At 57.4% G+C, this 25,663-nt stretch overlaps 3 protein-coding genes and 1 long non-coding RNA gene across 14 annotated transcripts in view; 2 read left to right on the plus strand and 2 right to left on the minus strand.

The window, feature by feature from the left end:
* Positions 1-377: 377 nt before the first annotated feature.
* Positions 378-25,616, minus strand: NAT14 (N-acetyltransferase 14 (putative)). Of its 6 annotated transcripts, none has more exons than XM_072968434.1 (3): positions 25,487-25,616; positions 2,348-2,463; positions 378-1,530 (listed from the first exon to the last, which is right to left on the minus strand). In XM_072968434.1, the coding sequence occupies exons 2-3, from the start codon at positions 2,417-2,419 to the stop codon at positions 982-984; spliced, it is 621 nt and encodes a 206-aa protein (XP_072824535.1). In that variant the 5' UTR covers positions 2,420-2,463; positions 25,487-25,616; the 3' UTR covers positions 378-981. The 6 variants fall into 6 exon arrangements, with proteins under 6 accessions (XP_072824535.1, XP_072824536.1, XP_015105105.1 ...); XM_072968435.1 differs by lacking the exon at positions 25,487-25,616 and adding an exon at positions 10,253-10,368; XM_015249619.3 differs by lacking the exon at positions 25,487-25,616 and adding an exon at positions 2,834-2,889.
* Positions 3,075-3,639, plus strand: LOC140698331 (uncharacterized). The gene is made up of 2 exons (XR_012076073.1): positions 3,075-3,381; positions 3,514-3,639. It is a non-coding gene; the product is annotated as an uncharacterized lncRNA (long non-coding RNA).
* Positions 3,642-25,663, minus strand: part of ZNF628 (zinc finger protein 628) — a 29,559-nt gene continuing 7,537 nt past the window's right edge. For 2 of the 6 annotated variants that reach the window (XM_072968326.1, XM_072968325.1), the window contains one exon: positions 3,642-6,931. In XM_072968326.1, the coding sequence (XP_072824427.1) occupies positions 3,765-6,931 (3,167 nt within the window). In that variant the 3' untranslated portion in view covers positions 3,642-3,764. The other 4 variants (XM_072968330.1, XM_072968327.1, XM_072968328.1 and 1 more) reach the window with 4 other exon arrangements.
* On the plus strand, positions 18,663-24,741 carry C9H19orf85 (chromosome 9 C19orf85 homolog). Its single transcript, XM_031682071.2, has 2 exons — positions 18,663-19,089; positions 24,053-24,741. Exons 1-2 carry the CDS (start codon positions 18,917-18,919, stop codon positions 24,510-24,512), a joined length of 633 nt encoding a protein of 210 aa, XP_031537931.1. The 5' UTR covers positions 18,663-18,916; the 3' UTR covers positions 24,513-24,741.

Genomic DNA, 25,663 nt, shown 5'->3' on the forward strand with positions numbered 1-25,663 from the left:
GCCCCGTCTGAGGGACCGGTGGTTGAACTTGTGTGTCTCCTGAGGAAACTGGGGTCGGGGGTTGAAAGGACTAAGGGTCAAGGCTTGGGTGGAGGAGGGGTACTACACACACACACATACACACACACACACACACACACACACACACACACACACACTGCACTAAGCAGCTGTGAGGCGGAAAAAATTCGGTAATGGGGAGCGTGAGTCAGAGCGCTGGCAGGGAGCGGGGCTGAAGTGAGCTCATTGCCTCCCCTGCTCCCAGTCCAGAACCCCTACCGCTGACAATTAATGTCAACCCCGGGAAAGGAGGAGCCAGACAGAAGGAGGGGTTCCGAGACAGACTGGAAAAGGCATCAGAGAGAGGGAGACAGGCGCACAGCAGTTTCAGGCTTTATTAGCAAACCGGTGTAAAAAACCAGATGGGTCTTGCCGCCCCTCCCGGCTCTCACCTTCCGGGGAGGGGCTAGCTGGGCAACCCTGTGCCTAACCCCCCACCCCGGGGCTCTCTACACAGACAACCCTCCTCAGCAAAGGCTCCGCTCACCTCCTCTCTGCCTCTGCAGCCTCAACCCCTCCAAGCACAGGCATCGATCCCCACCCCATTCCTGGGGGTCTGCTCCCCGCTTGGGTTGCCCCTGCAGCAAGCTCTAACCCTGGTGGAGGGGCCTCCTCCCCTCCCACCTCGTATCTCTCCCAGGCCCGCAGCACGAACGGCAATGGCCTGGCAGACAGACAGATAGACGGGGAAATTTCTCAGTGCAGACAGAACCTGAGGCAGGGGCTGGACAGGTCGACCTCTCTGAGAAGTTCAAACGCTACAGACAGATGTCAGGCTGTGGTGGGGTCTCCTGCCCTTTGCGGGCCTGTTTCTGGGCCCCGGGTGGGCTGGGGAATCCACAGAAGGAGGGAGGCTGTGAAAGTGCCTGCACACAGCACATGCTCACTAAGCGTTGGTTTTCCTCCCTCTGGGCTGTGGAGTCACAGGTCCTTGCCGAACTCTCTCACCAGCGGGTAGCCCATGCAGCCCCAGCTCCCCTCGGCCTGGTAGCCGCAGCCCTCCAGCATCCCTGCCACACCCCACGCCGCCACAGCCACCGGGACCACGAGCCGGGCCCGGGTCTCCCCCATGCTGCCCGCCCAGGCTCGAGCCCGGGATTCAGCAAAGGCCAGCAGCCGCCTGCCCACGCCTCGGCGGCGGTGCCAGCGAGAGACAGAGAGGCGGGTGACCCGGGCCCCATCACCAGCATTGGAGCCTGGGGCCAGGGCCAGGACCCCGCACACATCGCCCGAGCCCCTCACAGCCACCCAGGGGCCCCCGAGGCTGCCCGGTGGGGGCAGTGAGCCCCACCGGGCCCGCAGGCCCAGCTTCATGGCCACCACAGCCAGGAATACGGGCAGGAGGAGGGCCAGGGCAAAGGAGGCCAGGATGAAGCGCAGGCCGCTGCTGGCTGCCGCCAGGAGGAGCAGGGCTGGCGGCCGTGTCAGGGCGTGGAGGGCCACGCGGTTCTCCGTGTCCTTCACACCGGCCTGTGGGCGGGAGGAACAGTCAGACTGGGGGGCTCCCAGGCGCAGCAGGGACTAGGAGAGGAGGCCGACACTGACCAGGAGGGATCCGGGGTGGGGGCTGCTAGAGGCGAAGGCAGGCAGGCATTGAGTTGGGGCCTGTGGCAGAGGGGCTAGGACCACATCTGCTGTGGACATGAGGGAACACAGGGTTGGCACACCGGGCTTTGAGTGAGTGAATGGGTGAATTAGGAGCTGTGGGGCTCCCCATTCAGTGCAGGTGCAGGTGCGGGGCACCGGGGAAGGCTGAATAGAGGAAATGCCCCAAGCCAGAGTAGCAGCACGCTCTCGACAGCAAGAGAGGACGCTAGAGGGGGACTATGGGTATTCGAATGCCAAGCTGAGGCCCAGGGATTCTGCTTTGAAGAGCAGGAAGTTGGGGTGTAAAGCAGACTGGAAGTGGGCAGAATACGGAAAGACTTGGTATGCCATCGACTCCACAGCCCTCCAGCTGTTAAAACCCTTCTTGCCCCCCAGGATAGGGAGAAGGTACGAGAGAGAGAGAAAGGGCCAAGCTAGTAAGTCTCTTAAGAGGAAAAGGCGGCTCCCCAGGAGTCAGGGCTGCCTCAGGAAGGCGGGTGAAGCCACTCACTAGGCCGGCCCTGCCCCTCCCAGGCTCTCTGGTGTCCCCGCCCCCCCCCCACGCTTATTGGTCCCCCATTCTGCCCCCGCCCCGTTCCCAGGCTCCCTGGTGTCCCCGCCCCCCTCACCGGTACCCTCCACCCACCCAGGTTCACAGGCGCCGGGTCCCAGGCTCACTGACGCCCCTGCCCGCTCTCACCTTTAGCATCTCCAGCACTAAGGGTTTCTCATCTTCCCTCATCTCCCGCACCGACAAGTGGCTGGGGGCCATTGCAGCCCCCAGGCTCCCGCGCCCCCAAGGGAGCAGGCGTGCACCTGGCGAAAACAAGCAGGTCAGCGTCAGGAGGGCACCTCTGGTGCCCAAAGCACCCCAGAGCTGCGGACAAGCAGCAGCATGTCCAAGATAGGTCACTGAGGACGCTCCCGGCCCCCAGGCGAGGGTCGAGACAGGGCAGGCTTCCTCCCAACCCAACGATCTTTCTGAAGTCTCCCGGGATGCCCCCAGGCCCTCCGTACGGTTCAGCGATCTACGCCTGAACGGCCCGTGCACGCCAACAACTGGCAACACGGGGCTCCCTCCCAGGCTCCTGGGGAAGGGACTGCGCTCCTGACCCCTCAGTGCCCAGAGCCTCTCTGTGCCCAACCACCCCCGAACGGCGTCGCGGGAAGTAGGACCTGCAAGCACCTCTGCGAGTCGCTTTGCTTTTGACAAGGGGTTGGGGGGGCAGGGTCGGGAAGGGGTCGCCGGAGGAAGTGACGTCAGACTCGCGCGCTGCGGGGGGCGGGGCGGGGCCTGCACCCGGCCTTAGCAACTGTTGTCACACTTCTGGAGGCGGGTGGGGGAAGTCTTGCCTGGGCTGGGGCTAGACCAGGGCAGGGAGCCGCGACCCCGACGGACGTGAGGTAGAGGGGGAGCAATGGAGAAAGGGGGCCGGCAGGAAGACCCGCACGGACGCTGGCGGGGTAGAGGGCAGGAGGGAGAGGATGGGATCAGTAGACCCGGAGGGGTGGGGGCGAGGAGCGGTACTTAACCGCACGCGCTGAAAGCCAGCTAGCTTCCGGAAGTCCCCTTGTTGCTGAGCAACCTGAGCGCGGGGGTGGGCGGGGCGACGAAGGGAATGGATCAATTCTCAGACTCCCGGGCCTTCGTGGGAGGGGCCGCGTCGCATCCTGAGCTCTCTAGCTCCCAAACTCACCCACCCCAACCCACCCGGGCTCTCAGTGACCTTAAGGGTAAGCATTGTCAGCCACCCGTTTTTTCGTGAGGGGATGGGTGGGGTGACTTACAGGGAACAAGTGACAAAACCAGGATTCTAGATTCCAATGCCTCCCTGTACAGTGACCACTGCATCCCCCTTTTTTAAGGACAAACAGAACCCCACACAGAAGTGGCTGGCCCCAAGACGCAAAGCAAGTCACCTGTGAACCAGGAAGCAAGAGATGAGTCTTAATACTGACCTCCTACCCCACTAATAAAACAAAAACACAGGAGAGGAGATTCTGGTCTTTATTAGCAAGTCCAGCCTGCAGCTCCCCTCCCCCGATCTTAGCTTAGCCATGGTGGACAGTGCGTCCGGGTCTCTGTGTAGGGCAGGAAGAGGTAACAGTGGCTCTAGTCAAAACGTGTGCACCAGCTGGACTGCGGGCAGAGTCTGGACAATCTGGATAGAGGGTAGACCCTGTGAGGTCATGCCACCAGGTGCAGCTCCTGCAGGGACCACTTGTACCATCTGGGAGGCAGGAGCCGCAGGGAGGCCCACCGGAGCAGAGGCCGGGCTAGGTGGTGGTGGGGCCAGCAGCTGCAGCGCGGCTGCACCTCCCCCAACGCTGCCATTCTCCAGCAGCTCGGTGGCTGAAGCACTGCGGATAATGAGCAGTTTCTGTCCCTGTGGGCCGGGCGCTGGCGGCTCAGCCAGCCCTGGGGGTAGGGTCTCCACTTCCTGCACACACAGCTGGGTCTGCTCCCCATCAGCCCCGCTCAGCACCAGGACGCTCTGCAACCCCTCATCCGTCTGCAGGGTCTCAAAGAGCACATCCTGGACCACACCAGTGCTGGCCTCACCATCACCAGGCTCCCCGGGGCCAGGGCCTGCCAGCAACTCCTCGGCTGCCCCACTCTGAACCACCAGTAGGTTAGGGGCCTCAGTAGTCACGGCTCCGCCACTGGAACTGGACAGCTGACCTGCCACAGGCTGGAGCTGGACCGTGGTCACCTCCTGTGCTGGCTGGAGCTGGACCGTGGTCACCTCCTGTGCTGGCTGGAGCTGGACCGTGGTCACCTCCTGGGCTGGCTGGATCTGGACCGTGGTCAGTTCTGGGGCTGACCGAAGGGGCTGGAGCTGGACCCCACTCACTTCCTGCGGCCCTGTCTCCCCACCCCCCACATTCTGCAGAACTATGAGGCTCTGCCCTCCCGTGCTGGCCCCGGTGTTGCTCCCTCCCTGCATCCCTAACCCTCCAGGGCCTGGCAGCCAGACTACTCCAGCCCCCTGACCAGCTTTCCCCACAGCTCGTGGGCCCTGCCTGGCATGGCTGCCCCCACCACCAGTACTGGAGGAGGGCAGCAAGATGAGCTTGGGGGGTGCAGGTGGGGGCGGGGGTGTGGAGGGTTGGACGCTGCTGGGGATCAGCTGGAGACCCTGGGCAGTCTGCACCAGGAGAAACGTCTGGGAGTTGGGGGCTGCTGGGCCCGGGGGTGTGGCCTGGGCCGTACCCCCTGCCACCTCCAGGGACAGTGTGGCCTGGAGGTGGGGGAGGACGTGGACATCTTGGGTGGCAGAGGGGGCTGGGGCGGCAGCCAGTGGGGCAGGAGGCGGGGGGCCGGCAGGCGGGGCTGCGGGGCCGGAAGCAGTGTTGGCGGGGGCATGCGTCCTCAGGTGCCGCTGCAGGTAGGCAGCCATGACGAAGCTGCGGCCACAGATCGGGCAGGCGAAAGGGCGCTCAGCTGAGTGGGTGCGCTGGTGCAGCAGCAGGTTGGAGGAGTGCGTGAAGGTCTTGGGGCAAAGCGGGCAGCGGAAGGGCCGCTCGCCGGTGTGCACGCGCTGGTGCTGCCGCAGGTTGGAGGTCTGGGCGAAGCTCTTGCCGCACACGCCGCAGGCGTGGGGCCGCTCGCCCGTGTGCACGTGCCGGTGGCGCCGCAGGCACGAGGTGTTGCGGAAGGCTTTGCCGCACTCCCCGCAGGCGTAGGGCCGCTCGCCGGAGTGCAGCCGCAGGTGGTACTGGTAGTGTGAGGACCACTTGAAGGTGAGGCCGCACTGGCCGCAGGTGAAGGCCCGCAGGCCCGTGTGCACACGCTGGTGGATGGCAAGCAGCGACGAGCGCTTGAAGGCCTTGCCACACTCACCGCACTGGTAGGGCCGCTCACCCGTGTGGTCCCGCAGGTGATAGCGCAGCCCGGATGAGCCCTTGAAGGCCTTGCCACACTCAGCGCACTTGTAGGGTCGCTCCGCAGAAGCCGGGGCAGGCGCGGGAGTAGACGGGGCGGGGACGGGGGCCAGGGGCTCCTGGGGACAGGTGACCTCGGCAGCCTCAGCCTGGGGAGGCGGGCGCCCGGCCGCGGCCTCTTCCACGTGGCACTGCTGGTGTGCCAGGAGGCTGGCCAGCTGCGGGAAGGCGCCGTCACAGCTGCCACAGCGGAATGCCTGCCCGCCAGCCACCCCGTGGCTGTGCTGGTGACGGGAGAGGCCGGCCACTGTCCGGAAGGACTTCCCGCAGGGGAGGCAGGCAAAGCCAGGGGCGGCAGCGGCGCCCGGCTGGGGGTGCGGCAGGGGGGACGACGGAGTCAGAGAGGGCTGCGGGGGAGGGTCGGCCTTGGGCGGCTCGGTGGGCGCGTCCTGGGGCGGAGGCGGCGCCTCGGGCCCGGGGCAGGGCTGGTGCTCCAGGAGCAGCTCCTCGCTGCCGAAGCCCAGCTCGCAGCCGTCGCAGCGGTACACCAGCTCCACCGTGGTCTCGGCCGCGGCCAGAAAGAGCTCGGGCACCACGGGCGGGGGCGCAGGCGGTGGGGGCGCGGGCGGGCTGGGGGGCTGGAGGTGCCGCTGCAGGTAGGCATCGGAGACCAAGACCTTGCCGCCCGGCTCCCGCGGTGGAGGGGCGGGGGCGGCCGCCGCGCTGCCATGGGTGCGCTGGTGCAGCAGCAGGTTGGAGGAGTGCGTGAAGGTCTTGGGGCAGAGCGGGCAGCGGAAGGGCCGCTCGCCGGTGTGCACGCGCTGGTGCTGCCGCAGGTTGGTGCTCTGCGTGAAGCTCTTGCCGCACACGCCGCAGGTGTAGGGCCGCTCGCCCGTGTGCACGTGCCGGTGGCGCCGCAGGCTGGAAGAGTTCTTGAAGGCCTTGGGGCAGTCCGGGCAAGGGTATGGTCGCTCGCCCGTGTGCTGCCGCAGGTGGTACTGGTAGTGCGAGGACCACTTGAAGGCCAGGCCGCACTGGCCGCAGGTGAAGGCCCGCAGGCCTGTGTGCACGCTGCGGTGGATCTGCAGCAGTGACGAGCGCTTGAAGGCCTTGGGGCAGTCGGGGCACTGGTAGGGCCGCTCGCCCGTGTGGCCCCGCTGGTGGTACAGCAGGGCCGAGGAGCCCTTGAAGGCCTTGGGGCAATCGGGGCACTTATAGGGCCGCTCTCCCGTGTGCGTGCGTTGGTGGTGCAGGAGCCGGGATGACCAGCGAAAGGACTTGCCGCACTCCCCACACTCATACTGGGCCGTCGGAGCGGGAGCCGCGGGTCCCGGCTTCTCCCCGGCCCCCTCTGCGGTAGAGGCCGGCGCCATGTCCGCGTGGGATCCAACCATCACACCTGACGAGGGATTCCGGGTCAGGGGAGGGCGTGTGCTCCCCCCACCTCCACCCACACACCGAATTCTCTCAACCCCAAACCCACACGCTGGCCTTTTAAGAGGCAAGGGGCACCTCTCTTAGGATTAGGGCTTCGTATGGCCCAGGTCAGCCCTGGACTGAGAGGCTGCCCAGGATGGAAGACTTTAGGTGCTAAAATGGTAACTAACAGGGCAAATTGAGAGGAGTTGGTCACCTCCCTGATGCTGGCCATCTCCTCTAGGGGGCTGGACATGGCCTTTAAGAGGCCAAGCACTGCCTTTAGGGCTCACTTCCCCTAAAGATAGGCAGTGCTCTTGAAGCAGGCTGGGGTCTCAGCACCATGGCTTCCGATCCTTCACCTCACTCCCTCTGAAGACCTCACCCTCCTTCCTGCCTCAATATCCATGCCCACTGCCCTATCCTAAAACCCTTTCACTACAAACAAAGGCTCTGTGAACACCCCACTCTGCACGCACCCCATCCCCTTGACCATTCCCCCTGGGTACCCTAACCTAAAATCCCTGGGCTCAACCAGAACCATGATCCACTGATCCTGCAAGCTCTGCACCCTCCACCCCCTATCCACTTCCCCCTTTACCCCCCCCCCATAAATGCTGCTGGTTACTGGCAATTTTTGCATTCACACCCACGAACCTCAAAGCTCCCTCCCCATTGCCCTGCATGCTCGTACTGCATTCTTCTGGCCCATTCACCCACCCCTACCAGGTGATACTCCACATGTTTCTTTTCCCCTCAGACCTCTCTCCTTTCCCGTCTTGCTCTTAGCAGATAGGTGATCCTGTCATTGATCTTGTCACTGGCAAAATAAAAGCAACCAGAAGAGTCCCACGTTCCAACCGCTACACTGGTGGCTCTCCACGGGGCAGTGGAATCTCCCCCACCATCACGCCCCCGACGCCGGGGGACATCTGGCAATGCCTGGAGACTGTTTTCGTTGTTTGGTTGTCCACTGGCGGGGCAGATGCCACTGGCATCTGGTGGGTGAAGGCTAGGGATGATGCTCACCATCCTATAGTGCACAGGGCAGCGACCCCCCCAGCACAGAACTGGTCCAAAATGCCAGTGGTGCTGAGCCAAGAAACTCAGCACTACCCCTCCCCACCTGCCTGCCTCTGGGCCCAAAGACTCTGACTTCCCACCTACAGTGATCTCTTCATCTCCTGGACCATTCCCATCAGTGTACCCAAAAGCTAGATTTCCCATCTTTAAAACAACAAAAATCCTTCACTCCTCCAGCTATGGCCTCATTTCTATCTCCTTGCAGCACAGCAACTCAAAAGTGCTGTCAGTACATACTCTTTCCCATCTCAAACCCCATCAGTCAGATCCTCCCTCCTCCTCCTCTCACGGCCTCCGTGGTGCTAAGTCTGGTGGTCTCTGCTCAGTGGTCAGTGGGTGCCTTAGGCTCCCTCTCCTTAAGCCACTCCCCTTGGCTTTTGGGAGACTGCTTTCCTCACTTCCCATCCCTCCTCTGTTTCGGGCGCTAGTCCTTCTGGTCCCCCTACCTGTGAATGTAGGAGAATCCAGGGCTCTGTCAACCCTCCTCTTCTATGTCCACATTCTCCCTGGAAGCCCTCACACACTCTTGGGACTTCACAATCTATAAATGGGGTGATTCCAATACTGATCTTTACTTGACACCTCTCCTTTGAACTCTAAACCCCTGCCAGACAATGCCTCATAGACACCTCAAACTTAACATACCCAAAACCTAACTCCTGTTTTCGTTCCTGCTCTGTCCCCGCCCCTCTGTCCCTGCCAAATCGCTCCTTCACCCACAGTCTTCTCCATCTCTGGAAACACCTTTATTCTTCCTCAGGGCATCCTCACCTCCTCTCTTTCTTTCACTTTTCAGGACCAGTCTGTCAGCCGATTCCCCGATTCCAGCAGGAGCATCCTTGGAATCTGGCCACTTTCCACCAAGTCCCCCAGTACCACCTTTGTCCAGGGCACCAGTATCTCCCTCCTGGGCAGCTGCAACAGCTTCCTGATAGATCTCCCTGTCTCTACCCTTACTCTTCCCACCCCCAGTCTGTTCCTAACACACAGGCTGAATCCAAACTGCCAACAGAGACGGAGGATGGGCCATTTCATTCCTCTGTGCAAAAGCTTTCCACAGCTCTCATTTGAGAGAAGACAGATCAATTACAAGAACCTACAGACTTCCCGAGCCCCACGGCCTCCTCCCCTCCCTGACTGCCCTCCAATAGCTTCTCCAACCCTCACAGCACCCTAGTCACCTGCTCTCACCTGCGGCCCTCACACCGACTCCCTGCCTAGTACCCCCTTCCCTCCAATGTCCAGTGAGCTCCCTCCCTCACCTCCCAGTCTGCTGAAATGTGACCTAGGGGAGGTATTCCCCTGAGCACCCTACTTAACTCTACAAACCCTCCCAACATTCCCTATTGTCTTTCTCTGCCTTATTTTTTCTCCATAGGGTTAACTACCGTCTAACCTACTTTTATGATCAGGATTTCCCAGCTTCAGCACTGTTAAGATTTGGGGCTGGACCAGCGTCCAGGGGCTGGCTGCCTTGGAAGTTGTTTAGCAGCATCCCTGACCTCTGCCCACCAGATACTAGAGGCATCTTGTTCACTTTTACATCTCAGCGCCTAGAGTAACGTCTGGCACAGAGAGAATGCTCAGTGAACATATCCTGGGTTAAAGAAAGCTGGGCAGCCCCTCTGGACAGGCTATAAAGATTCCCTTCAAAAAGATGAGCATTCCCTTTAAAATGTAAGCAACTCCTTTTAAGTGATTATCCTAGGGAACAAGCACGTGCCTTTCAGAAGGCCGGCTTGCCTTAAACAGGAGACATCCGTGGTCTGGAAGAGCTCGGACCCATCTTAACCAATAAAGAGCACACACTTCAAAAGGCCGGACCACACCCTTCCATCGGCCCGACTTCCCCTTTAAGAGGACGCTGCTACTGCACACCAGTCTCCACCTTGTTGAGCTAAACTAAGAACTGCTTTGAAGCCACCAGGATTCAGATGCTTTTCCTTCAGTGCCTGGAACACTGTCGTTGGCCTTTAAAGAGATAATTCATTCTTGGGCGAGGGAAAATGCGTGAAGCGCTTGTAAACTGCACACCCTGCCCCGCCCCTTTAAAAAGCAGCCCCTTGCCCTTTAAGAGGGCGGAGCCAGCCCGGCGGACATGAGTCGGAGGTGAAATAGAGCCCTTCCCTTTAAGACGTCCCTTCCGGTTTCACGTTCGCCGTTTCACCAACGTCTCCGCCCTCCGGTCCCTCCCCCCACCCCCACCCCTCCGGTCTCTCACCTGCGGCCCCGACCGGGGAACGAGCGGGGGAGACCCAGGGCCTTCCCGCGGGGGCCGACGGGAAGGCGGGGCCCCAATAGCTGAGGTGCAGGAGTGGGGGCCGGGGAGGGGGCGGGGGTGCGCTCCCTCCCAACGGCCCCCGGCACGAGGCACCCAACCTTTATCGGCGGCCTCTCGCGCACACAAACCCCGGCGTCGCCGACGGTGCGTCACGACGCCACGTGCGCCGAGGCTCCGCCCCCGTCCCCCCATTGGCCGCCGGCTGTCGCGGCGTTCCCAGGCGTTGGCGGCGCGAGGTGTCCTGGGAGTTGTAGTTCTCCCGGGACCCTGACCGCCCGGTCCTTGGGTCGGTCACGGGGGTCGGCCCACGGCTGGGGAAAGCCAGGCCGGGATGCGGGGTCGCATGTTCCCCTTTATTAGTACTGATTCCCACTCGTCTGGGCTAGAACATCTCCTCGACAGCGCGGTTCCCGAGTACTCCTCGCCCACCAGGGGTGTGGTCACTCCTGTCCTGGCCCCCATGCCCAGGCCCTCGGGGCTCCCATTTCCCTCATCTGGGAAACGGAGACCCTCAGTGCTTCCTGCCCCGACCAGGTCCCACGTGCTCGAGAGTGCAGTTGTTCCGAAATCTCGGCCCTGCTTGTGCAGGGGCCTGCCCAGAGCACCAGGGGCCCCAAGCCTCCTCCGCAGCCTGGGGCTTAGGGGAAGATGGGTTTGTCTCTGATCCACTCTCCCGGATCCTTCCCACGATCATTCCTCACCAGCCTCGGCCTCTGAGCCAAACTGACTTTTCTGCGGGTCATCCAACAATTTCTCAACCATGGCACTAGTGACATTTGGGCCGGATCGTTCTTTGCTATGGGGGCTGTCCTGTGCCTTGTAGGACGGTTAGCAGCATCCTGGCCTCCACCCACTAGAGGCCTATAGCACTCCTTGTCCCCGAGCTCACCTCCACCACATCTTATGACGGCTGGCCATTTCCAGACCTGGCCACAAGTTCCTTGGTGAGAACCGCTGCTCCAAGACAATCCTCCTCAGCCTGAGGGCCACACTGCATATTACCCCTGTCCCTTTTCAACTCCTACTGGAAAGCCCCTATGCTAGGAGGGGTCCCATTACATGCTCAGCGGCACTCATCTATGTTCCATCACAGAGGGATAGGGTCTCTCTTTGCCACCCGGGTGTCCCCAGGAACCAAAAAGGGGCCTGACCACAAGCAGCAGGTATTCTGTTGAATAAGTGAATTTTTACAGCCTCCCATAGTTTCCCAAGGCCTGCCCTACCTACCCTATCCCCCGGCAGGCTGGGACTCATGGGTGTTCTGAGCTGCTGGACCTGTTCCTGCCCTGTGGGGTCTTTATGAAGTCTCCAGTGAATTCAGGCATGTGAAACCTTTGGCTTCCAGGTTAGCCCATGCATTCCTTTCACTTCAGCTTTTAACTACCCCTCCAGAAACAAGGCTGCTAGAGGCACTGGGAGGGACACTGGAGCAGATTGAGCTGTTAAGGCGTAAAGAAGGGGAAGACTAGGATGAGCAGAGAGCTGCAGGCCCTGCCCCCTGGGGTCTGTCCCCACCTGTATCCATGGCTCCTAAACACACCAGGCCCTGCCCACTACCTAGGCTTGGGGATGGAGGGAGGATCCCCTATGAGCAACTGGCTCCCACTCGGGGTCTGGCGCCTCTTTGGGGGAAAAAAAAAAGATTGTGCAGATTTGACGGGCTCATTTTCAAAACAACACTAACAGCCCTGCAGGGCAAGTGACAAGATGCCAAACCTGTGTCTGGCTCTGCAGGGACACAGATGGGAGGAGTTGTCCCCCATCCATCCCAGAGCTGGATCCCTCTTGGAGCCTTGTATGTGGGATCCTCTGCATGGCCCTGCGAGGGACATCGTGGGCCCTCTCACAGACAGGCAGCTGACACAGATATCACAAGAAGTCATCAGAGGCTCTCAGGCCAGTGCTCAGAGGCTCCTAGGACCCTGTAGTGTCCAGATCCTCAGTCCTGACCCAGGACCCTCCCCAGGTCTTGCCCTAGGAGCTGGGACATAGAGATGGGGGGCCAGAGAGGGGGCAACAGAAGTCCAGTCCCAGTGACTACAAAATCTGCAGTAGGGGGTGAGGAGTGGTAATAAACAAGGCACAATAAATAACGCATGTCCCATGCTATGAGCTGCTAAGTGTCTGGGAGAAAAATAAAGCACGAGAGACAGGCATGGAGGTATGTCCAGGGCTGGAGGCAGTCAGTGAAGCCTCAGTGTGGGACCAAGCAAACAGCTGGATATATGCCTCTCCAGTCTCCAGTATTCCTGTTTCTGGCCAACAACACCCCGCCCCAGGTTTTAGGGGGACTGGCTCCCTCCAAACTAGATGAGGAGTCTTATCCAGCTCCAGTCCCACTGAGCCCCACCACCCTGGGGGCCGGGGTCGGGGTGGGGACTGCAGTCTTTGAAGGTGGCCAAGACCTACACAACCCTGCCCAGGGACCTAGGCTGTCACATGCCCCAAAGGCCCTGTGTGCATCTGGGGGTGTCTCTCCATTTACCCCCATCCTAGAGCTGTCATCCAAAAGAGGATTGGCAAGGGTCTGCACCCCAATCTCGAGGAAGTTGTCAAAGGAGGGGGAGAGAAACCCTGGGAGGAGCTGGGGAGACTGGCCCTTTCCTCTTCCCCACACATCCTCCCCCGCAAGCCTGCCAGCCACACTCTGGAGGTTGGGGCACGTGTCCTGGGCTTCTGGGATCCAGCTCTAATGTGGCTTGGCCAGGACTAGATTCTGGGCCCTGCCCCCTTTGATTACAGGGTTACAGGGTCGAGGAGGAACACAGATCCCACTCACCATTACCCCTCCAATGCTCCAGGACCCCAGATGCCTGAACCCCCCAACCAACCTCCCTTCCCTCTGGAAGGGAGAGGTGGAGTGTCCTGCTGTGTGGACATTTGATTCTGGTTTTGGCCATTCAATCCATCACCTTGGTGACAGCACAACCTGCAGTCACTAGAGAAGACAGGATTAGGGCCTGGGGTGACCTGGGGAGAGGGGACACTTCTCCCAGGAGCACCCCCGACCCCACCCCACAAAGGAGGTATCTGGAGCAGGCAGAACTCCCAGGGCCAGAGATCAAAAATAAAATATCCTTTTCACACAAGTAGAGTGAAAAGAGCAGAGATACATTTTAAATAAGGGAGGAGGCAGACAGAGGAGTCCCCAGGTCACTGCTGTCTGTTGTCCCAGGAGAAGGGAGCCATAGGGCTAGCCTGTGCCTCACACAGCCTAAGGATGCTCCTTTCTGACATCTCTTGGGGCTCTCATGGGGTCCTCCAGCCTGTTCTGCCCTGCCAGGCCTCTCCAGTTCCCCAGTTCATTGGTGTGTAGGGGTGGGGGGAGCTCAGTAAATAAAGGCTCTCTGAAGTCTCTTGGCCAGGCACAGAGCCAGAAGTGATGTAACATCCTGTACCAGGAAGTGATTTAACTGGGAGTGTATCCAGCCCAGAGTCCACCTCCATCCAAGGACCATCTCGCAGGTCTCACATGCATGGTCAGGAGCCCCTGGAGGCTGCCCAGGGCAAGGGACCCAGAGGAGACTTCCCAGCCAGCTGGGATAGGGGGAAAACCAGGGCAGACTCCCTGGAGGAGGACAGTTCAGAGGGTCCCATCTGTGTGGGGAAAATGGATCTCTCTGTTTTAAGTACAGAAATGTGTCAGGGATAGATACACACCAAATCCCCTGCCCAAGAGAGGCTGCCACCTTCTGTGATGATCCCCAGTGACCAGCACCCGTGTATAACAAGCCCCTCTTCTCCAGTAGACCCCACTCTTGTGACAGGTTCTGCTGCATGGCAAAGTGGAAGGGTCTTGACAGGCACAATCAAGGGTCCCAATGAGCTGGCCTCGAGTTAATCACAAGGAAATGTCATGTTGACACAACACTGTAAACTGACTATGCTTCAATAAAAATGAATGCAAATTTTAAAAAAAATTTTAAAGGAAATGTGATGGTTAATTTCACTTGTCACCTGGCCTGGACCACAGGATGCCCAGGTATCTGGTGAAACATGATTTCTGGGTGTGTCTGGGAGGGTGCTGTCGGAAGAGCTGGCATTAGTAGGCTGGGTAAAGCTGATGCCCTGCCCAGTGTGGGTGGGCCTCACCCAATCCACTGAGGGCCTGAACAGAACAGGAAGGTGGAGGAAGGCTGAATTCATCGTCTGCCTGACCATTTCAGCTGGCACATTGATCTCTGCCTGCTTTTGCCACTCCTGGTCCTCAGGTTTTCAGACCCAGACTGGAACCTGCACCATCAACTCTCTGGGTCTTAGGCCTTTGAATGACACCACTGGCTCTCCTAGGTCTCCTGGGTGCCTGCAGATGGCAGATCGTGAGGCCTCTCAGCCTCCATAGTTGCATGAGCCAGTACCTTATAGTGGATCTCTTTATATATGTAATGTAACATAAACAAGCTCTCTATAGAGATAGCTACACAGACAGACAGAGATAGAGATATAGAGATACATATAGATCCTCTTGGTTCTGTTTCTCTGGGGAACCCTGACTCATACAAACCCTCAGTGGCTCCCCATCACCCTTGCCCTCATAACTGAGCTCCTACCTGGCCTACAAAGCCCTGTGGGTCTGACCCCTGTCCACTTCTCTGACTTCACCTCAAGCTTGCTACTGCCTCAAGGCCTTTGCACCCGCTATGCCCTCCGCCTGGGAAGCTCCTGGCTGCCATATCTTCCATTAAGGATGCAGGACAACCATCACCTCAGGGAGGGCGTCTCTGGCTGAAGCAGCACTCCTCCCTGATCCAGCCTCCAATTTCTGTCCAATTTGAGCACCTTCACAGTACATCCCCAACTGGCCATTTCTTATACAGCTGTCCCCCTTCCAGACTCCAACAGGGACGGACTGTCTTTGTCTTGCTTGCCACTGCATCCTCAGTCTCTGCACACAGTAGGTGCTCAACAAATGCTTGTTCAATGATTAAATGTGTCCCCCAACTCCCAATTCTAAGGGCCAGGATAGGAGAAAGGAGCCTGTGAATACCCTGTAATACCTGCACTGCAGGTCCTCCACAAACATCAGAGGAAGCCAGCCCCCAGCTGTGGGTGACTCTTATTAAGCAGGGAGACAGGCAGACAAGGGCTCAGAAGTGGGGAACCACACACCCTGAGCGCCACTCCAGCAGGGCCTCCCAGCACCAGCCTAGGGCGTTGGCGCCCCCTGGTGGAGCATCCCCAGGCCAGAGCCTGCCAGTGGGTGGCCCCAGATGTATTCCTTGCTGGTATGGCAGTGGGACAGAGATGGCCAGCAGATGTTGCCCTTGGCTCCTGGTGGCTTGGATGTGAGCCCACTTCTGGAGCTGGGTTAGCAAAGGTTATGCCCCCACCATGCAGAGGTGGCCCCTTGCCTGTCCTGGGTTCTGAGCTTTGACCTCCAATCCTCCATAGACCTGGGGTTCCTCTCCCCCCGCCCCTGGCCCTTTGCTAAGGGACCCTGGACTCTTCCTTCTTGGCCTGAGAGTAACGAGACAGGAAACCTTCCAGGCCATCTCACAACACCACATACATGTCCAGGACACATGTGCTGATACACACAAACACACACATACACATGTGTGGAATTGACCCACCCAGACCAAGACAGAGATGCATTCAAAGTCAGAGAGACAAACATTGAGAAACACTGTAGAGGTGGTGAAATAGATGGTGAGAGAAGCCTTCAGAAGCACAGGAATGGTGGGAGGCATAGTCACAGACACGATGAAGAGGAAAGAGCTACAGACAACCCAGGGAGGGGCAGAAAAACCAGCGGGGCAGAGGAGAGAGCATGCACGATGGAGAGACAGCACTGGAGCTACTGAGAATCACAGACAGACGGCGGTGAGAGACGCCGGGGGCCAGGAGGGGAGGCCAGTGAGGGGGCATCCAAGATGGACAGGCGAGGCCTGCAATGTCCCCACACATGTGCCCACACTGCCCTGTCCTTGGCTGTGTCATGGCACACTGGTGGTATTGGGTGTGGGAGGGACCACAGCTCATATGTTGGAGCTGAGGCCAGCGAGGGCAACACTGGACACATGGTCGACCTGCTGTTGCTGGCCTCAGTGGCCACAGTTCAGAACATGCTCACAGGTAAGCCGACCTCTGGCAATATCGCTGGCATGGGGAACCTTCACCACGCAGGCTTCCCTCAGCACCCACTACTGCCTTGCCGAGGCCCACCTGGTGGCCCCCACCCTGAGCCCTGCGCCCGCCCTCTAGGCTGCCACCGCTGTGCTGACCCAGGTGGGTGGCACTGCTGGACGATGAGCAGGCCTGGGAAGCAAAAGCGTGGTCTCCAGCGTATGCTAACTCATGTTCAGACCCCAGCTTTGCTGTCAGTAGCTCCGTGAGCTCGGGGAAGTCGCAAAGCCGCAGTCTCCCCCTGGGCTGCTGCGCCACCCAATTTACCAGGAAGGTGACGGACGCTCAGGTCAGGACACAGAATCCCCCAAGTGGTGGCACTGAGGTTTTGGTTTTTTAATTCCATAACATTACACCTTATCACATCTGGTAGCTCTCGTTTCTCTTACGGAGCCAGAGGTGGTTTTCTGCCAGTCTTTTATAATTTGTTGCTGATAACTTTATCAGGGTATCATTTGGTGGAAAGAAGAGAATATTTGTAAGTGTAGTGAGAAATTACATACTTTAGTATTTAACAACTATGAGACCCTTTAGAAAGCTCTTAGTGTGCCTCCATTTTTTTCCCCATGAGGGTTAAGTCCCAGCTCTGCTACTGGGACTTTGGGTGATGGTGTGCCCTAACCCTAGTTTCTCCTTCAAGAAACAGGGAAGGTAATGTCTTCCTGTGAGTGCCCAGGGGAGGGGGGCCTCCTTGAAACACAGCACGTCAGGTGCAGGGCCTGGACACCGGGGAGCCGCAGGGGACGTCCTCACTGTTCTGGCTGTGTCTCTCCCCGCCTGGATGCTGGAGGCGACCAGGGCAGCCCCAGGCTCAGCCCCAGCAGCGGGAACAACTGGCCCCGCTAACATGGACCTGAGGGCCACCTGGGAGGAGCCACTGCTGGGGCCGAGCCTCCCCTTCTGTGGCCGGCTAAATAACGGCCCCCCAGAGAGGCTGACGTCCTAATCTGCAGAAGCTGTGACTGAGACCTTAACATGGCAAAGGGGACTTTGCAGGTGTGATGGAGTTGAGGCTCTTGAGACGGAAGATTACCCTGGGTTACCTGGTGAGTCCTTATAAGAGGGAGGGTCAGAGTTAGAGACCCGATGGGACAGCAGAAGCAGAGGTCAGAGCAATGTACTCTGAAGACAGAAGAAGGGGCCACAAGGCAAGGAATTCGAGTGGGTGGCCTCTAGAAGCCAGAAAAGGCATGGGAACAGATTCCTCACTAGAAGCTCCAGAAGCAACACTTTGACATTAGCCCACAAAACCCGTGTTGGACTTCTGACCCCCAGAACTCCAAGAGAATCGACGTGCATGGTATTAAGCTGCCAGGCTTGTGGTAACGTGTCACAGCATCCACAGGGCACAGACACCTCCCAACACAAACCTCCAACGCGGTCTTCTCAGCGCAGACACAGAGACACCTGCCTCCCACACCAGCCCAGCCCGGGTTCCCCAACTTGGGCCAACACTCTGCCGGAGACAAGAGGACCCCACTCCCAGCCCTGGCAGCCAGCCCCTCCCCCGCCACCTCCAGCCGGTTCTCTGCCTCCCCAAACACCAGGGGCCCCCCAGTCCCTCAGTAAAGTGCCTTGGGGGAAACCATGCCCGTGTTTCCTCTTCCCCTTCTGCCACAGCCTGGCTGTCACCTATGTCAGCCACCCGAGCAACTAGGTGTTCCCCCTCCCCGTGCTCACTCAGAAGCTTGGATGTGAGACGCAGGGTTTGGAAGTCAACTCTCCCCCAGAAGCTAATCCCTTTTGCAGGCCGGAAGACCTTGAGCATGAGCAGGCTGCTCTCTGAGCCTCAGTTTCCCCAGGATGCTGGGCCTGGGGCAGAGGGAGGCAGGGAGGCACAGGTAGGTGTGTCTGCAGGTGGGTGGGCAGATGTGGGTGCCTGCCCCACAGCTGGAGACTCCCAGTGTGCCTCCCAGGGCCGCCTCCCCACCCTCCCAGCCTGCACCCAAGCCTCTCACCCCCCCTTCCCGCGACTGCAATTAAAGGTCCTCCACACTAATCGCTGCGGTTGACTCGGCTCCTGGCCTCGCCTCCCTAATGAGGGCTTTGTCCCCTTAATTGGCCATCTCCAGGCGCTTTTCTCTGGCCCCCATATACGCTGCCAGGTCCCAGATCCCAGGTCCAACTATGTGCTAATTGGGCACCTCCCCTCCCTGCCCCCTTGCCTTCCTATATCAGACCGCCCCCCCACCCCGCCCACAGGCTCCTCAAAGCTTGGAGTCCAGCTCACTGGAGGCAGGGACTGGGCTAGGGCAGAGGTGGGATGACCTGTCCTAATTCCCTGGGTCCTGCCTCCACCAGCCCGGGCAGTGCCCTTCCCTGCAGATCCACCTGCTCCTCCCAAAGCCCACCTCTCTTCCTGTCCCCCTCCCCAGCCTTGAGCCCCAGCCCTTGCTGCTCCTCTCTCTTCACAGATTTGGGGGACTGCTTTCAGATCGGCAGGAATATTGTGAGGAGCTACTCCAGATCACCAGGGCCATGCACCCTGGGGCTCCTGCAGCCCCTGGAATCTCCGAGCCAGGGCCCCGGGAGCTGTGTGCTTTTGTGAGCGGGGCAGCTGCCCACATACTGCGCACCCTGCACCCCCGTCGGACCCGGCCCCCAAAAAGGAGGCCCAACCACAGGAGGTTCCTGCACAACCAGATCTGCAGGTGAGGTGGAGTGGGGTGAAGATGGGCGGAAGGAAGCAGAGATGGGCCTGAGCATTCAGTATGAGGGAGACCAGGCCCAGACAGAACAGGGAGACGTGGACCCCAGGGCTGGATGCAATCAACACTCAGCATGCATTTATTGAGCACCACCTGTGTGCCAGCTCCAGAGACCCATAGTGCAAAGCAGATAAAATTCTCGGCCTCTGTGGAGCTTGTGTTCCAGTGGGGAGGCAGCTGAGGGACAGTCAAAATAAAGAAGTGACAGTTATAGTATGATGTCTCAATGTGGATGAATCTTGAAGATGTGGTGCTGAGTGGAAGGAGCCAGACACAAAAGGCCATGTATTGTGTGATTCTGTTAATGTGAAATGTCCAGAGCAGGCAAATCCACAGAGACAGAAAGTAGATTAGTGGGTGCCAGGGGCTGGGGTCGGGGGAGAGATTGCTAACAGGTAGGGGGTTTCCTTCTGGGGTGATGAAAATTTCTGGAACTAATGAGAGGTAATGGTGGCCTAACATCATGAATGGACTAAATGACACTGAATTGCACACTTTAAAATGGTTCATTTTAAGTGATGTGAATTTTACCCCAATTTTTTAAAATTATGGTATGTTAGAAGGTGGTAAGTGCCACAGAGGGCGTGCTGGGGGAGGGCTGCTATTTTAGGGAAGGTGTGAGGAAGGAAGGGGAGGGAAGGAGCCCTGTGGATACCTGAGGGGAGAGCACTGTAGGAAAGGGGCAAGTGCAAAGGCCCGGAGGCAGGAACATCCCTGGTGTGTTTGGAGGAGGTAAGATGGCTGGGGTGGCTGGAGCAGAGTGAAAGAGGGAGGGAATTAGATTCAAAAGAAACATGGCCCTGGCCTGGGGGGACTCTGGAGGGACTTGGGCTCTGAGCTGGGATGTGGTGGGATCTTAAAGGAGAAGAGATTGTGTAGGGGCGAGGGCAGACATGAGAGACCAGGAGGAAGCTACTGCAGTAATCCAGGTGAGGGATGGTGGTGGCTCAGACCAGGATGGGGTAGGGGGTGTAGAGATGGGGTCTGACTCTGGGACCTTTGGAAAGCAGCTTCCAAGCAGCCCTTTCTAACCCACACACCACACTCAGCCCCTCTTCTGTTCAAGTACCTCCTGTGGCTCCCCATTGCTCTCAGAACAAACCCTCTGCCCCATCAGCACCTGTTTCCCTTGCCAGCCTCAGCTCCCCATCCAGCACTTCACCATTCAGCCTCTGAGCATTTACACATGCTCTTCCCTTTGTAGGGCAATGCCCTTCCATGTCTCTGAGAGTGTGGATGGAGACCTCTGCTCCTTCAGGTCTCTGTTCAGCCTGTCCTACCTCTTACACCCACCCAGCTCCACCCCTTCTTGCCCTGTGCTCTCCTTCCCCCTGATGGGAACCATTTTTTGAGCTTACTGTGTGCCAGGTGCACTGTACTAAGGCCTTAACATGGGCTGTATTACTTAGTGCTCCCAACAAACCTGCGTCTTTTCCCTGTGTTGTAGTTACAGAAACTTACAGAAGTTCAATAACTTGTCCAAGCCTACACAGCTAGAGAGCTGATATAAACCTAGGCAGTCTTAGTCCAGAGCCCATGCTCTGGACCACTTTGCAGTCCTAATTGGATACAGCATCTCAGGGACTTGATGATAATGGTGATGGTGATGATGGTGATGATGATGCTGGTGATGGTGGTGATGATCATGACAGTGATGATGCTGATGATGGTAGTGATGTGATGGTGATGATGGTGATGATGGTAATGGTGATGATGGTGATAGTGGTGATCATGATGCTGGTGATGGTGGTGATGGTAATGACTGTGATGGTGGTGATGCTGACAATAGTGGTGATGATGATAATGATGGTGGTGGTGATGGTGATAGTGATGGAGGTGACAATGGTGATGGTGATGATAGTAGCTGAAATGCATCTGATACTTACTATGTACTGGGCACTATTCTAAGTACTTTCATTTTAACTCACAATACCCACAATGAGTATGAACTCATTAATGCCTGACAGGAACCCTAGAAAAGATAGGCACTAGTATAATCCTTATTTTTCAGACGAGAAATCTGAGGCACATAGAGATAAAGTGACTTGCCCAAGGACCTGCTTTTCTTAAGTAGGTCGCTCCTCCCAGCCAGCCCAGGTCCTTGCTCCCGGAGGTCTTGGAACCAGATTTGAGTAAATGGGAGCCTGGTCCAGCCTAACCACTGCCCCCATACGTCGCAAGCCACCTTCCAACAGGATGCCTGGCCCTGGCCGTGCCCAGAATGCTCACCACCACCCTCCACACCCACCCACCACTGCAGAGGAAAACAGGCACCTCCCCCCAAAAAGGGCCCAGCCCCATGTTCCAGAGCTGGCCTCCTAACTCCTCTTCAGCCTCGCCATCGACTGCTGAAGGACCTCTCCCCCTCTTCAGCCCTCCTTCCCCGATCTGGACCCTCTGCTAATGCCAGCCTCTCCTCTCCCAGGCTTCTTGTCTCTCCTCCCTGCTCCCCAGGGCCAGCTTCTCTGCCGTAGCATCCTAGACATCACCCCTATGCCTGGCTCTGCCACATGCTCCCCAGAGACCCTGGCCACCCACCAGTGGCCCTGAGGGCAGCCCAGCAGCTCTGAAGCACATTCCCCTGGACACTTAGGCTTGGCCTGAGAAGGTCCAGGTCAGAGACAAGTTCTCCTCAGCATCTTCCCACCCATGCCCTCCTTCTCTCTCCAGGTCCCCTCAGGCCCTGTTCCCTCAAGAACCCACTCCCACCCATGCTGTGGATTTCTAACTTTTTGTGAAAACTTCCAAACCTCCAGAAAAGTCGAGACAGCTGTCTGATGCGGCAGTTCTCAAAAGGTAGATGGTCCCCAGACCAGCAGTATTAGCACCTCAGCCTCCCCTGGGAACATGTCAGAAATGCAGATTCTCAGACCCCACCCCAGACCTGCAGGAACAGAAGCCCACAGGCCCAGGAATCTGTGTTTCCACAAGCCGCCTGGGTGTCCTGTTGTGCACTCAAGTTTGAGAATCGCGGGCTTGAGGATCACGAATCACCTAATCTAATCCGTCTCTTAGATATGACTGTCCAGAACATCTTAGCATATTTCCTTCATCTATACTTTTTAAATAGTTTAAAATAAGTCACAGATGTCACAACCGTTCAGCCCTAAATGCTGTTTACACTTAGTTTGTTCAATTCAAGGACCATACATGGCATGAAATCGTTGTGGATCTTAAGTCAGTCTCTCTCTCTCCATCATTTAACCTGACTTCCACTACTGAAAACTTTCCCTGGGGCACTCAGAGCATAACTATCCTTGGCACCGAAGATAGCTTCAGAGTGGCAGCTCTCGCTAATTTATTTAAGAGCCAGATATATATGTTTTTTTCATGTGATAATATACACATAACATAAAATTCACCACTTTAAACATCGTAAAGTGTACAATTCAGTGGCATTTTGTTTATTCATAACGTCTTGCAACCGTCACCTCTATCTAGTTCCAGAATATTTTCATCACTCCCAGAGGAGACCCTGTACCCATCAGTAGGCCCTCCCCATGCTCCCCTCCCCCCAGCACCTGGCAACCATCAAGCTGCTCTATGTTTCTCCAGGGATTTGCCTATTCTGGACGTTTCATATAAATGGAATCATGCAATATCAGTTACATTTTAAAATAAACTTTCCCCTGGAAGTGCAACATAGTACCAAAAAAGGCACATATCCTCCATGTGGAGCTTAATGAATTTTCCCAAAGGGAGCCCTCTAAAGTAACCAACACTCAGATCCAGGAACAGGGCGTTCCTTGCCCAGAAGGCCCTCATGGTGTCTCTTTCCCATAAGCCACCATCCTGACTTCCCTGTCAACCGAGTTAGGCTGTTTTGGAACTTTATTTAAATGGAGTCACACAGCCACTAATTCTATTTTTGTTTTGTTTTATTTTGTGTTGGGGGGGAGGTAATCAGTTTCATCTATTTATTTACTTTTTAAAAATTATTATTTATTTTAATGGAGGTACTGGGGGTTGAACCCAGGACCCTGTACATGCTAAACATGCGCTCTACTACTGAGCCACTAATTCTAAGTCTCACTGCTTTTGCTCAACATTATGTTTTCTGTATTAATCTGCTAGAACTTCCATAATCAGACACCACGGATTGGGTGACTTAAACAACAGAAATGTGCATTCTCACAATTCTGGAGGCTGAAGTCTGAGATCAAGGTGTCAGGCAGCAAGAGGCCTCTCTCCTAGACTTCTCACAGGGTCATCCCTCTGTGTGCCAATCTCCTCTTACTGGATTAGGGACCACCCTGATGATGTCACTTTAAGTTGATCACCTCTCTAAGGACCCTATCTCCAAATACAGTCACATTCTGAAGTCCTGGGGGGTTTAAACTTCAACATAGGAATTTTAGGAGGACACAGTTCATCCCATAGGAGTTTGTGAGGTCCATCTGTCATGTTAATTGAGGGGGCAGGAATGCTGGGGAGGGGGGAGCCGTGCGGTGGCTGATGTAGTCATCCAGGTGGGAGAGGCTGGGGACTTCAACCAGCAGTTGGTGGAGATGCAGATTCACAGCTGTTTAGGAAGCAGAATCCACGTTGCTGATGCACTGCTACTCCATAGTGCATGCCTTTGTGTGAGAATTCTTTTAAAGGCACCCCTTCCTTAAGACATTTTATACTTTTATATGTTGGAATATGGTCAGTAATAAATCTAAATCTCAAAAATGTGCACAGTGCTGGACTAGTCCAGTGCACAAACCCCATGCTGTTCAGAGCTTCCTGATGAATGGGGTTAGAAAGACTGAATTGTCAGACTCAAGAAAATGGACCCAGGGGCAGGGAGACTAGCACAGAGAAGAAAAGTAGGGAGGGAGAGAAGGGACAGACCACTCCTAGGATGGCAGACAGGAGGGGACTCTTTCGTGGTCACCTGGCTAATGCTCGTTTCTCTCTGCAGGCAGTTTGCCAAGATTGAAGCTGCCACTCAGCGCCTAACCATGTCCATCCTGTCCCAGGAGGCACCTCCCCGGAGACCACCACCCCAAAGGCCACCCCGACCACCTCCATCCCCCTTCCTGGGTGTGGCCTGTGCTGTGGCCCCCACTGAGGCACCCTATGCCGGCCCCAGCCTGAGTCTCGCTGCCCTGGATGCTTCCACCCTCGACCTCTTTGATGACATTGCACTCACCCCAGAGTGTCCCTCAGTGCCATCTGAACAGTCCCATTGTGCACTGCCAGGCCAGCTAGACTTGGGGCAGGACCCATACTTCTGTGATCCCCTGGTCCCTACCCCGCATGCCCTGGGGGGAGCAGGTGAGCTCTTGGCTCTCCATGGGGGTTGGGTGGGCAGGTGGGAGACGCCTTGGGGTTGCCATTCTCAGGGGACCCCTGAAGGCGGGGGGACCTGTCCCCCATGACATTCAATCAAGGAAGGCCTTGCTCTCTCCCTACTCTGCTTCTCACTCTTTCTTCCCAGCCCCACCTCTTCGGTGACTATCCCTCCAGTTCCGTCTTCCCCTGGTTCATCTCTGCCTAGTGCTGGTCTCTTCTTATTCCCCAAAATTTGCTGAGCACCTCTTACGTGCCAGGCCTGGGTCTAGATGCTGACGATTCAGCAGTGAATAAAAACAGACAAGATCTCTGTCCTCTCGGAGTTCACATTTGGAATGGGGGAGGGAAAATTGGCGGGGGGGGGCAATAGAAAATAAATGACAACATACATACGTTTTTAAACACAAGATAAATTTCTAATTTCAGATTGTAATTAGTGCTGTGAAGAAAATAAAACAGCGACCTGATCGAGTGACTACTTGATGAAGGGTGGTCAGGGAAGGCCTTGAATGATAAGGAGTTGGCCCTGGGAAGGTCCGGGGTTCTAGACGGCGGGACCATCATGTGCAAAGGCCCTGAGGTGGGCTGTTGGGGGAACAGCAAAGAAGGCCAGTGTGGCTGGAATGGAGTAAGCCGGGAAAGAGTGGTAAGAGGTGAGGACGCAAGGTTGACAAGGCAGAACATGAATTGGGAGTAGTGTGGATTTTATTCCAAGGCTGATGGGAAATTCTCTCTCCATCTCTCTCTCAACCCCATTTCCAAGCACAGTCTAAATATTGCAAACATCACCCTGGGGGGCAGGTGCTGTAAGATGGGGAACCAGGCTGCACAGAGAACTAACGGGCGCAGACAGGGAGGGACTTAAGCTCGTAGCTTCTTCGCACTTTTAACACTTTCCCGGAAAGTGCTTGGGTCTCTTTGTAAGTTTCTGTCTCTAGACTGAAGGGCCAGGGTTCGAATCCTAGACCTGCCCCTGCCCTGGGCACGGTCCCTTCCTTCCTCCCTCTCTCCCGGCCCCAACAGTCCAACTTTACAGCGGGGCAGATGGCGACGCACTCACCCAGCTGGAGTCCGCATGCTCCGTACACACCGTGCCGTTCCTCCCTAGGCCCGCCTCTCACGCCTCTCACGACTTTCCATTGGTCGGACACGCTCTTTCCCCGCCGCGCCACCGGCGGATCAATAATGCTCTCAGGACATTCAGTGGGGCCCACACAGCCCCTCCAACAAGGCTGAA

The sequence above is a fragment of the Vicugna pacos genome, chromosome 9 (assembly GCF_048564905.1).
Source record: "Vicugna pacos chromosome 9, VicPac4, whole genome shotgun sequence".
Lineage (NCBI taxonomy): Eukaryota > Metazoa > Chordata > Mammalia > Artiodactyla > Camelidae > Vicugna > Vicugna pacos.